The 13,191-nt window shown below is 38.3% G+C and overlaps 1 protein-coding gene and 1 long non-coding RNA gene across 2 annotated transcripts; one reads left to right on the top strand and one right to left on the bottom strand.

The window, feature by feature from the left end:
• Window positions 1–2,605: 2,605 nt before the first annotated feature.
• On the top strand, window positions 2,606–6,027 carry LOC118491228. Its single transcript, XR_004890888.1, has 2 exons — window positions 2,606–3,055; window positions 5,594–6,027. It is a non-coding gene; the product is annotated as an uncharacterized LOC118491228 (long non-coding RNA).
• A 2,228-nt stretch (window positions 6,028–8,255) lies between these two features.
• Window positions 8,256–12,723, bottom strand: LOC110938076 (probable U3 small nucleolar RNA-associated protein 7). Its single transcript, XM_022180546.2, has 8 exons — window positions 12,564–12,723; window positions 12,418–12,483; window positions 12,243–12,332; window positions 11,396–11,528; window positions 10,407–10,525; window positions 10,260–10,327; window positions 10,075–10,123; window positions 8,256–9,395 (listed from the first exon to the last, which is right to left on the bottom strand). The coding sequence occupies exons 1-8, from the start codon at window positions 12,576–12,578 to the stop codon at window positions 8,376–8,378; spliced, it is 1,560 nt and encodes a 519-aa protein (XP_022036238.1). The 5' UTR covers window positions 12,579–12,723; the 3' UTR covers window positions 8,256–8,375.
• Window positions 12,724–13,191: the final 468 nt, after the last annotated feature.

Below are 13,191 nucleotides of genomic sequence, written 5' to 3'. Positions count from 1 at the left end.
CAGCCTGGTTAAATTACTTCGCTGTTTTGGACATAAAGGTTAATTTGGTCGTTGTGTTTTGCTATAAGAAACAGAAAGTGGTATGGCTAAGCAGTGAAACACCTTCTGTGAGTATGAAGACAATCAATTTGATGTTTAAATTACCTAGCAACAAATGTAACTTGTGAGAGTATGAAGCTGTTTTTGTTAAATGAGTTTGAGAGATTATGAAGCAGTTTACGTGCACCGCACCGGAAGATTATTTGGGACTTCTTTCAACATGACGTTTTTCTCAGTTTTAAATTATGAACACATAGTGAGAAGACTTTGTGGGGTGGAGAACGATACTTCTCATCTACCACCTTCTCACGTAATGTGTATCATTACAATGACTCAACTACTGTTGTGGATGCTTCTACTGCGGCTATTGAGTCTTCCTGAAGATTCAGCTGCTCAACTGGTTAGGCCGTTTATGACGTTTTTCTGAGCTTTAAAGGATACTGCAGCTTCTGGTGGGGGGTATGTGGCAGCGAACTATCATTCTCTGCCCCGTTTTCGGTAGGAGATTAGGATCATAATACATTTGAAGTCACATTCTACCGCATGTGACTTGGAGATGATAATGTACTAATTAGATCCTATAGTAATGTTGTTTGCTTCTACTGCATCAGCCTGGTTTTTGTTCAACCTTCCCTGTCACGCGTATCCAGGCTTTTGCAAATCCTCAAACATCACCGAAGCTGCAGAATCATCACGGAAGGTGCGAACAACCCGTTCCATATCACTTTACGGGTCGAAGAGCCGGTGACAACCTTTAACGAGTGGTCTATATAACGGTACCCACTATCCAGCACCCCACCAAACCCTGTTTCACGTATATAACCTTCCACACGTGGTCCTATAGGATTTTGCCTCACCAACTTTCAAAACGAACGATCAAAACGCTTGATGTTTATGGGTGACCGAAAATTTTCCGGGTGATTATAAACCTCTAACGCACGGTGTTCCTTGTGTAAAAACAAAACCTCGTTACTGAGAGGACCAGGATTCAATTGATAACTCATTTTTAAGTTTGAGATTTTCTTGTGTGTGCTTAATCATTCTCTGCCCCGTTTTCGGTAGGAGATTAGGATCATAATACATTTGAAGTCACATTCTACCGCATGTGACTTGGAGATGATAATGTACTAATTAGATCCTATAGTAATGTTGTTCGCTTCTACTACATCCCCTGGTTTTTATTCAACCTTCCCTGTCACGCGTATCCAGGCTTTTGCAAATCCTCAAACATCACTGAAGCTGCAGAATCATCACGGAAGGTGCGAACAACCCGTTCCATATCACTTTACGGGTCGAAGAGCCGGTGACAACCTTTAACGAGTGGTCTATATAACGGTACCCACTATCCAGCACCCCACCAAACCCCGTTTCACATATATAACCTTCCACACGTGGTCCTATAGGATTTTGCCTCACCAACTTCCAAAACGAACGATCAGAACGCTTGATGTTTATGGGTGACCGAAAATTTTCCGGGTGATTATAAACCTCTAACGCACGGTGTTCCTTGTGTAAAAACAAAACCTTGTTACTGAGAGGACCAGGATTCAATTGATAACTCATTTTTAAGTTTGAGATTTTCTTCTGTGTGCTTAAACTAGGGTGAGGTTTTGTTTTGGATGGTTTGTATGAAAGTTTCTTTAATATGTTTTTTGTTGTATCAGTAAACCACATTCTATGTACATATATGTAGCAAGATAGGTATGTAGATTCCATTGATAATCTGATAAACCACAGTATTCTTCAAAGGAATAATGGAATTTAATAAATCCAACTTTTACCAGTTGGCCGGCAACGGACCCAACTTCAAAAATAGCCACTGACGGTCCCAACTTTTGACATTTTGTAAAACATTGGACCTTTGCTATCACCGTCCAAGGGATGTTACTGGTGACCGCCAGTGGTCCAATGTTTGAAGTTGGGACCACCCTTTCCTACTCTCCCAGCAAGGGTCCAATGTTTTACAAAATGTCAAAAGTTGGGACCGCCGGTGGTTATTTTTGAAGTTGGGTCCGTTGTCGGCCAACTGGTGAAAGTTGGGATTATTAAATTCCATTATTCCTTCTTCAAACTACTATTCTCAATTGTACAAAAAATGTAAGGGGTGATTAGATGGCTCTATACAAGACTACTAGAAGAATCTGCGTATCATACATATGGTTAAATGAATGCACTGTAAAACTCAATTAAAATTGAAGAGACTACTCTCTGCAAAACACTATTTTTCTATTTCAAATTTTGTCATTCACACACATCTCTTTTTTATGTTTTCAATGTTGCATGGGTGATGGAAGGCTGCAAGACAAAAACGGTAAAGGAATCACGTGAACCTGCAGCTTCAAAAAAGAATCAAGATGGCACAAAAAAACAACGAGCTTCTTCAAGGTAATGGTTAAAATCAGTGAGGCTCTTTAAACTTGTTAAAATCAGCGAGCCTTCATAAGTTTGCCATTCAAATCAGCGAGGCTCTTAAAGATTGTTGTTAAAATCAGCGAGGCTTCATAATCTTGCTGTTAAAATCAACGAGGCTTGATAAGTTTGTTCTTCTAAACAGCGAGGCTTCATAAGGTCGCTGAATAAAACAGCGAGGTTCATGTAAGTTGTTAAAATCAGCGATGTTCAGTCTGTGTCACGGAACTCAGGGAAAGAACAGGCTTTTGGCAGAATTCTTATTAAACTTTGCTAATTTGAATGGCAAACTACCTAAGTTTGCTTTTTCTCATGGAGTATACCAAAGGCTATAAGGTATGGTGATGGTTCTCCCTTGGAGGATGGTCCGCCACGTAAGCACCACGTAGGATGGGCATTAGGATGGGGCAAAGAGGATGGAGGTATGAAAATGGGGGATGATCCTAAATATATATATATGTTTGTGAGGTAGTTTTGTCCTCACATGGACCGTCCCCATCGGCAAGAAGAAGACGTTCACGACGCGACGGAGGGGGGCGAGCTGGATGGTGGAACGGCGCCGGAGCTGGACGACGGAGGACGAACCTCCATACCGTCCAGCCTAAAGGTAATCTTTGGGGGCTCAAATCCCCTACTTCTGCAAAAAAAACTCTTGCCGATAAACCTACAACATTCACAAAACTTCCTAGGATTTCCACATTTCAAAACACAAGACAATGTTAATGAACAACAACATGAACACATGATAATGTTTAACCAGATTTCAAAAAACTTATATATCTAAAAAGCACAAAAAATGTTGGTACATCATATCAGCCTATCAGGTATTCATCAACCCTAAACATAAACTGATCTCCACCCTACTTTGCACCTACACTCTCATCATCCTTGTGATAAATAGGCAAAGCCAAAGAATCAAAAAACTTCAAATGAAAAGACTTCACCCCAGCCCACTTCTTAGGCACCACCTCCACCACACCACCAACAGCAGCCACCACATTCTCCACAATCTCCTCCACTTTCATCCCTTCAAACTTGCCAACTTTCACCACACTACAAGTCCCCTTACTTAACCACAACAAAGAACAACAAAACCCCATCTCAATCTCCCCTTTCCAATCCCCATCTCGCCGTAGATCCACCGGCACCGGAATCTTTTTCCTCTTCTTATAAAACACCTTCCCCAATACCTCCGGCAACAGTTCTATCACCCTCCGGTCAGCCAAGAACACATCAAACGAGTTAAAAAGATCAACTTTTGACTCGAAAGACCTGTAATCTGACTTCAACTTTGAAAGTTTTAATATTTTTGAAATGGGTATGCCTAAAGATTTGATCTTTTTGTCGGCAAAGTCAAATGTGAGTTTTTGGGAGGAGGGTTTTGGCCGGTCATCGATTATGAGGCAGCTCCGGCAAGATTCCGGCGAGGGGTGGAGAGAGTGGGGGAATGTTATCTTTTTAGGGGTTTTTGTGAAGTCTTGGTTTGGGATTTTGTTGAGGGTTAAGAGAAGGTAGATATGATCATCAATGTCGCCGGAAAGTGGAGGGTTTTGATCGGAGATTTGTTTCTTTTTCCATTTAAGCAGAGAGATGACAGCTTTTCGAATTGTTGCTTCTTCAGGGATTCTTTGATTTGAAGATGATGCCATAACTTTTTTTTTCTCACCGGCGCCGCAGGGGTAGTAGGGTTTTGGAGTGGGTTTGGATAGGCTTCAAGTTTTTTTTGGATGATTTGCAAAACAACTCCCTTCCTTTATCATTTTATAAGAGTGGTTTAACTAAAATAAACGATAAATTCCGTTTTGCTTTGGTCAATTTAACGGTTTTGTCCCAATAATTTAAAAACATTCATTTTTTCCTTGATGTTTCGATCTTGTCGCCAGTTTGCTCCCCGGCTCTAACTCCATCCATATTGTATATTAACTGGAAGGGTATTTTGGTAATTTCAAGTATAACGTAAGGGTACCTGGATCTTGTATGTTAACTTGAAATTAGAAAAATACCCTTTCAGTTAACATATTGTCGCCAGTTTGGTCCCTGACTCTAACTCCATCCATATTGTTTGTTAACTGGAAGGGTATTTTGGTAATTTCAAGTATAGCGTAAGGGTACCTGGATCTTGTATGTTAACTTGAAATTACAAAAATACCCTTTCAATTAACATATAATATGGATGGAGTTAGAGCCGGGGAACAAACAAGCGACAAGATCAAACATTAAGGAGGAAAACGACCGTTTTAAATGATTGGAGCAAAACCGTTAAAGTGACCAAACCATAGGGAGCAAAACGGAAGTTACCTCAAATAAATATTTGAGTTGTGGGTTTCGCTCGTACTTCGCAGGACGACCCGAACACTTAATATAAAAGTAGAGTGACTAAACATGTATATTAGCAAAGTAAAAGTAGCACTAAACAAGTATATATAATGAAAGGAAATATTTTATTAAAGCACAAAGAAATGAACCTTTATCTCTAAAAATGCCCATTACGGTTAACATGAACTATTATCTACCAAGTAAATATATTTTGTTTACTTTTTTTTACTAAAAGGTTATTATTGTAACAGGAAATATTGAATTTAAATGACCCAAATTTTCAATATTTTGCTGATAGTACTTTCAATTTACGAATTGTACAATGTTACTTCCAACTTCACCTTATTTTCCTCAGACATTTCCAAATTAACTAAGCTTTAACTCAGTTAGCTGACGTTAAATGTTACATCACTAAACATGTGCCATATCAGATGTCACGTCATCAAAAAACCACGTCAGATAGATACCACATCACTAAATAAATGGCACATCAGATACTACGTCACTAAAAAGGGTCACGTCACTACACAAGTACCACATCAGCAAAAGACCAAGGTTTAGTTGGTTTGGGAGTGACAGAGGAAAATACATTGAAAATTAGGAGTGACGTGGTACAATTCGTAGGTTGAAAATATTATCAATCGAATGGTAAAAGTTAGGGTAATAACCCTAAATATTCTCCTATATATTCTCCTATATATTAATAAGTGATTGAAATGAATAGTAACTTATATTATAATATAATAAAATATTACATACAGTTTTTTTATAGTTTTATTATTTTAATATTATAATCATAATAATTGTTATCTTCTTTACTTTTTAACAGTGTTGCAAAAATCGCGATTACTCGGCGATTAATCGCCGACTAGTCGCTAGTCGGCCTCCTACTGAGTAATTTTTCACTAATCAGTCAAAAAATCGCTAGTCGGTCAAAGCCGGTCCAAGCCGCCCTAGTCGGCCCAAGCCGCCCTAGTCGGCCCATTTGAAATCCTTACAAAATAGGCCCAAGATTACAACTTTAGCCCATTTTCCTTATCTCTTACCCTAATATGACGAAGAATTTGAGTCGGAGAAAGAGGATGAAGTAGACGAGGAGATTGAATACGAGTCGGATGGTGTTCAAATCATTGAACACTACGGGGATGACGATTATATTTGAGCTATTTGTTAATGTTTGAATTTTAAGTACAGAGACTTGTTATGTTATGACTTATATGTAAGTTTAGTTTGTATTTTGAACTACTTTTACCTTTTTAAGTATTATACTGATATGGATGTGTGAATATATATATACATATTTATAAAAATAATAAAATTTACATATAAAGTTCCGATCCGATTAATCACGAGTATCCCGAGTAGTCGCTAGTCTACACCTCACCGGCTAACTAGCGACTAGCGAGTTCTCCAACCTTGCTTTTTAAGTTTGATAAGCTTGGTGTTAACCGGTACTTGTATCAAAAATACCGGTTCGTTATCGGTACATGAAGGTAAAAACCAGCACTAGCGTGGTACATAAAACGCCAAAGTCGGTACCGGATTGAGTTTGATAATCTTTTAATTCGAGAAATTTGGTACTGCTACCCAGTACCATTTGCTCATCCCTGATCACGGGTACCGTACGAACAACGGTATCGTACAACTTTTTTTTAGTTTTAGGGGTAGTGATGAGCTCGGTGCCAACTGATACCGAATTCGTATTGGTACAGAAAATACCGGTTACGGTATCGGTATATGAAGGTAAAAACCGGTAGCGAACCGGTACTAGGAACGCCAAACGTCAGTACCGAACTGGTACTTAGGATCTTTCGGTTCAGGAAATTCGGTACTGGTACCCGTTACTATTTGCTCATCTCTGACTACGGGTTTCTACCGAACAACATCATTACCATACAACTTTTTAGTTGATTTTCTTTCAGTTATTTTTTAGTTTTTTTTCTACATTTTTTTTTCTTATCAGCGATTCTGTGTGCAACGCGCTCGTAGTGATTTCAAACACATATAAACACAGACTAAATAACAAAATAAGTTCGCCAGAATGCGGCGACGGTTTTTATAACTAGTTTAATTAAACTTACATGATGCTCTAAATTCAACATGATATATTAGTCCACCTAATACTAACATGATAAAAATAATAAATGAAAATATATATGAACCATAAATATTATATGAAAATATAACCCTTAAAAAATACAAAAAAAAAAAAAAAATTGTAGAACCCTGGTATCTTTTTATTTAGAAAACTGTGGAAATATGACCAATAAACTACAATTAATTAATTTTTTTAACAGCCAACAAAAGCATTTTATTCATTCACCAGCAAAGGTTGCTAGCAACCACCAGTATATACAGAAGGCAAGCTTGCCTAACCAACAGGAAAAAATACACTCAAAATAGATGACAAAACCAATCAGCTACCAACCCACATTGTGCAGTTTAAAAGCACTCCCATGTACCCCAGTCCAAAAAAGGCTGTTCGGATCGAGCTTTAATCCAAAGGAAGCTTAATGTTTTTATCTCGCTCAACGTCCTCTGCAGCGAACACTGTATATGATTAAAAATCATGTTATTTCTGGTCTTCCACACACCGAATGTATAGCCTTTCTGAACTTCAACGAGCCGCCCACATATAAGTGTATATCCAGGATATGTTTTAAACCGAATGACGCATATATAGGTGGTACTTTACACCACGGCGCCACACCATCTGCATAGCATATGAGATACACCCCAACAAGCATAGCATACAATTTGCAACTTTAAATTATAAATCTGAGTTAATTGCTCGGATGGTCCCTGTGGTTTCAAGTTTTTTCACGTTTAGTCCCTACCTTTTGAAAATAGCAGGTATGCTCCCTATGGTTTGTCGTTTTGTTACTCGGATAGTCCTTGAGTAGATGTCAGTTAGTTTGAAAATAGCAGGTATGATCCCTATGGTTTGTCATTTTGTTACTCGGATAGTCCCCAGAGTAAATGTTGGGGGACTATCCGAGTAACAAAATGACAAACCATAGGGAGCATACACGCTATTTTCAAAAGGTGAGGACTAAACATGAAAAAACGTGAAACCACAGGGACCATCCGAGCAATTAACTCTTATAAATCTACTTCAACTATTAAAAAACATTGGAACACAATAATAATTCTTCAGAACAACCTATTGACACCCATAATGTTCTCTCTTTTCCACTGCTACTAGCGGCCTACAAACGTCTTAGAATACATGTTCGAACAAGTCGGTGTAGTCTGCAGTTTAATCACACAGATATAAGAGCCCAACACAAAGTGAATCAGTGGCGGATCTTGCCCGTTGAACGTCCTAGAGCCGAAAGACACGGGCACTAAAAAATGCCCGGGCCGAACATAGTATATATAAAAAATTTCGATCGAAATGCGGAAAATTAGCACTACGACCGAAAAACTTGCCAGGGCCATGGCCCTGGCACGGGCCTTCTAAGAACCGCCCCTGAAGTGAATAAACAGACTACCCGAAAAAAAAACATATTAATAATCATGAATAACCATTTAACTAACAAAATTATGCAAAATTGGATCTTGAAATATGTAATTGAAATATGGTATAACAAGAAGACTTGAGGCAAATTTCAGGTCGCTTTTCGGCTAACAAACGGCTGCAAGGCGATAGGCAGATCACTGGTATCCGTCACTCTCTTTTGCTTCTTCTTCATCACCCCATCCTCATTTTGCTCGACAAACGACCTTTTCGCTTGTTCTATTCCTTCTTGTTTCTTCCTGGCCACCTTACTCGGCTTACTCCTCCCCTTCGTTTTCTTCTTTATAGAAACATTCTTGGCGGCAGCAACCGCAGCCTCCTTCTCCGCCTCTGTTTCTTCTTTCGTCGGCTTTTCTTTCTTCCTACTATTCCTCAAGTTTCCAATTTGTGTGGGGTCCAGCATGATGGACTCCGGTGGAAGCTTATCAAGTAGGACCCGCACTTCCTTCTCTCTCCTCTGTTTAACCGTCTCGTACGGGTTCGCAACCCATGAATCAAAATTGGGTTCACCGGATCCGGGAATAAGAATCGAAGACAGCCCGCTTGAATGCCCTATGCCCAAAACATCTTCATACGGCCTAAACAAAACTTTATTAATCTGGTAACCTTTTGCCATAGTGTGAATCATATACCGACCGTAATCCTGTGAATCCGAAGTCGCCAAAACTTGAACGAATGATCCCGTTGAGGTGGCGAGCATACCCTTTTGACTAAAGTCAATAGACTTCGCAAGACCAGGTAGCGTTTGAACAGGTTTGTATGTCCTTAAGTCCCAAATTTTCAGTTTCTTGTCCATGCCAGCTGTCGCCATGAGATGACCGTTTGGATGAAAAGCGATGGCGGTGACGGGACCACGGTGGCAAAGCATCTCGACAAGCGGCGCTTGACTAGTGGGTTTCCACATCCTTACGGTACCGCCAGAGTGGCCTGATGCGAGAACACTGTTGTAAGGGTTGTGTTGTAAGACATCCGAACGGCCAAGGCGGCTACGGTAATTTCCGATCATTTGGCCGGTGGTGATATCTTGATAATGTAGATGACCTGATTTGTTAATGGATGATAAGAGAAAGTGGTTTTTGAGAAATTGAAGCTTTAATACGGCACCATGTTCCTGAGGAAAGTAAACGACCCGTTATAAACGTAAACGCTTGAAAAAAAAATGCCAAAATATCCAATCAATTTAAAGAGTTAATTACTGTTTTCGTCCCTATGGTTTGTCAAAAATCACTATTTCAGTCCATTAGTTTACAAATTGCGATTTCAGTCCCTGTGGTTTCACTTGCGTAACCATTTTAGTCCTCGTACTTAACAGAATAATGGATTGAAATGGTTACGAAAGTGAAACCACAGAAGAGACTGAAATGGTTACAAAAGTGAAACCACAGGGACTGAAATCGCGATTTTTAAACTAATGGACTGAAATAGTGATTTTTGACAAACCACAGGGACGAAAAGAGTACTTAACTCCAATTTAAAATTAGAGTTAGTTACTGTTTTCGTCCCTGTGGTTTGTCAAAAATCACTATTTCAGTCCATTAGTTTAAAAATTGCGATTTCAGTCCCCGTGGTTTCACTTTCGTAACCATTTCAGTCCCTGTGGTTTCACTTTCGTAATCATTTCAATCCATTATTCTGTTAAGTACAGGGACTGAAATGGTTACGAGGTGGACTGAAATGGTTATGAAAGTGAAACCACGGGGACTGAAATCGCAATTTTTAAACTAATGGACTGAAATAGTGATTTTTGACAAACCACAAGGACGAAAACAGTAATTAACTCTTAAAATTACCTTAAGACAATGAAGTTCTGTGCCTGCTCGGTTATAAATATAAGTGTACCTGTAGATTACCAATTTGTTATTAATCATCGTGTCTTCAATCGATTATCTCATACGCGTTCAAAGATATACAAAAACACGTGACGCTTGATAAGCAACTTAGTAAATAAACTTGCTAGTAATAAGAGAGGCGTTACTTCTTCTGTGCGGCAGCAAAGAACAATTCGTTGTGCAAAAACACCGCATCACGAACGGTTTCCCTAACCTACGAGAGGTATCCAAAATTAATGGTAATCAAACATTTAGCAGACACGAAAATGTCGATAAGTTGAGATCTATTATACCTGCATGTCTTTAATAGGTTTCAAGCTATGCAAGTCTATAATTGACAGGTGGCCTTTGCGTCCTGCGGACAACATGTATCGACCGCTAGAGGTGTAATCTAGTGTGTACGGACCGAGATCTGTTCATGCAGATAATTAAATGAAAAGTAATTAGAAAAAAATAAAAAAAAATAATTCATAAGAACATGAAATTCTAACAAGGAAGGTTTTAGGATTTACATTTTGAAGCTGAATTATCTTATTAGTGTGTCTTGAAGGTAGGGGTGCTAAACGGGTCGTGCGCGCGGGTTGGCGGGTTCAGCCCGACCCGAACCCGAAAATCGTATTATATAAGAACCCGAACACGACCCGAAGTTTCGTGGGTTGACCCGAACACGACCCGTTCAACCCGAATTTTTTTATTTTTTCTGAAATTAATATATTAAAATTAAAATTTACTTATAAAACACAAATGTATATAATAATATCATATTTAAATCATAAAATCTATGTTAATTTCTCTTTTTAAGTTATAATCATGGCATAAAATACACACCCCATTTAATTTACAACACAAAATATATTGTTAAGAAATATAATATAGTATAAACATGTTAAACAGGTCAACCCGCCAACCAGACCAGGTTGACCCGAACCCGACCCGTTAACCTAAACGGGTTCGCGGGTTCAACCTGAAACAGACCCGAACCCGTTTAGACTAGACCTAAACCCGCGAATTTCGTGTTAGGTTCGTGTCGGGTTTTCGGATCGTGTCAGAAATTCACACCCCTACTTGAAAGCACCGAGTATAAACATATAATGTTTCTCCTGATCTGGTTACTTAACAGTCAAATAATAAGTAGTTTCATACCGACTGCAGCAAAAGTTTTTGTTTAACGTCTTATTGGCTTATTTTAGTACCTAACGTTGCAAATGTGATTCTAACATATTACGTAATACTTCTTGAGCTTAACAAAATAATTAGTTACAATTAGAGTAGCGGTGCAAACCTGGTAGAACAAGATCAAACTGATTCTTTCTACTGGCAACGTCAACTTCATTAGCAATTGATTGTTGGTTAAACCTCCATGTTTTCTCAAGACCTTCGGGTTCTAGCCGCCCTTCCTCAGTTTGCATAAGCCACTAAACCAAAAACCGTATATGTAAATCAAAAACCGTATAAAGCAAATAGTGAATCTCTCTTATGTGGTTAAAAGGTTTTTTTACCCTAATCTCAAAATCTTCATATCAACCCAAATTAATCAGAAACTCATAATCCTTATCACTTTTTTACCCAAACACCACTTTTTACCCTTTAACCTAAGTAGTTAATGCGACAAATATCGGATATCGGTCAAGGACCGATCTTTGAGATATCGGTTTTAACACTAACAATTTAGTATACTTTTCTACCATAAACAAATTAACTTCTTGCGACTTGCAAAACACTAAAAATTGTAGCAAGTATGAACTGACTAAGACTTAAAACACTAACATTTAACACTAATAGCAACAAGAAGAAGAAAGGCGAATCGTAGAACTAAAAAGAAAGGTACTGATATCGGGAATATCGATGATATATCGATCAAATATCGGTCCAATGTCGGTCAATTATTGGTCAATACTGCCGATATTATCAGTACCGATATCTCGGTAGGGGACCGATAACTGATATATCAGTGATATATCGGGATATTAACTAAATAGCATAGCTCCGCTTCATCGGAAACTTGCCCAACATCATTCTAACACCAATTCTTATCCAAACAACATACAAATAAACTCAATAATAATATCCTCTCTTTAACAAGAAGCATGCAACTAGCAAACCCATCATTAAAAATCAAATCTTTTTACCTTCTCAGCCTTAGCAGCAGCATTTGCAGACCTCTTGAACAACTCTTCTTTATTAGCAAGCTGACCCTTCAACTTTTTATCTTTCAAAGACTGAAAAAAACAGAGTAATTTTCAAAACCCAATATCAAAAAAAAAAAAAAAAAAAAAAAAAAAAAAAAAAAACAATAAACGATACCTCCAAATCAGCAGCTTCACCTCTCTGGTACTTCTTTACTTTGATTTCAAGCTCATCCGAAACATCCTGCAAACGATACACTCAAATTAAACTACTAACGACTTGAAAAAAGGGGTTAATTAAAATAGAATCTTGATGGGACTTACATGTTGTATCTCCATTTTGAACTGTGATTGTATTTGCAGGTGGAAGAAACACGATGATTGAGCGATAAAAGAAACCCCTCAAAAACCCTAAAAGCTTTTACGTTCAAGTTGGATCGAATTAGGGTTTTTGTTTTGTGTATATCGGTTTAGGTGTCTGAGTCTCTGAGAGAGTATGAGATGGGCCGGGTGTGATTTGAATAAATAATTGGTTTGGGCTCAAATGGTTTGGGCTCAAATGGTTTGGGCTGGGTCATTAACAAACTTACAAGTTACCGACTTGTGAGTTATAGACTTGTAGTTACGTGGTTGGTTATTTTGATTGAATCGGTTAAACGGAACAAATCAAAGTAAGAAATTTGTAAGTCTGATAACGGAACCGGATTTATAATTTGATTTGGTTTAGTTTTGTTCGGTACGGAGATGGTTTGATTTTTGGGTTTTTACCAAGGTTGTAAAAAGCGCTAGACGCTAGTCCGGCGCTCGGATTGGGATTTTTATTTGTAATTTTCAGTTTTGTTGTATGTATATACACTTTTTATAGGTAAATATTTTAAGGAGATAAGTTTTAACTCCTACTCAGCTCATGTTTTAAGTATATAAGATTAACTGCTAGAATTCACATGGTTTG

Source organism: Helianthus annuus, chromosome 4 (genome assembly GCF_002127325.2).
Source record: "Helianthus annuus cultivar XRQ/B chromosome 4, HanXRQr2.0-SUNRISE, whole genome shotgun sequence".
Taxonomy (NCBI): Eukaryota; Viridiplantae; Streptophyta; class Magnoliopsida; order Asterales; family Asteraceae; genus Helianthus; species Helianthus annuus.
This window is presented reverse-complemented; position numbering and strand designations above follow the sequence as displayed.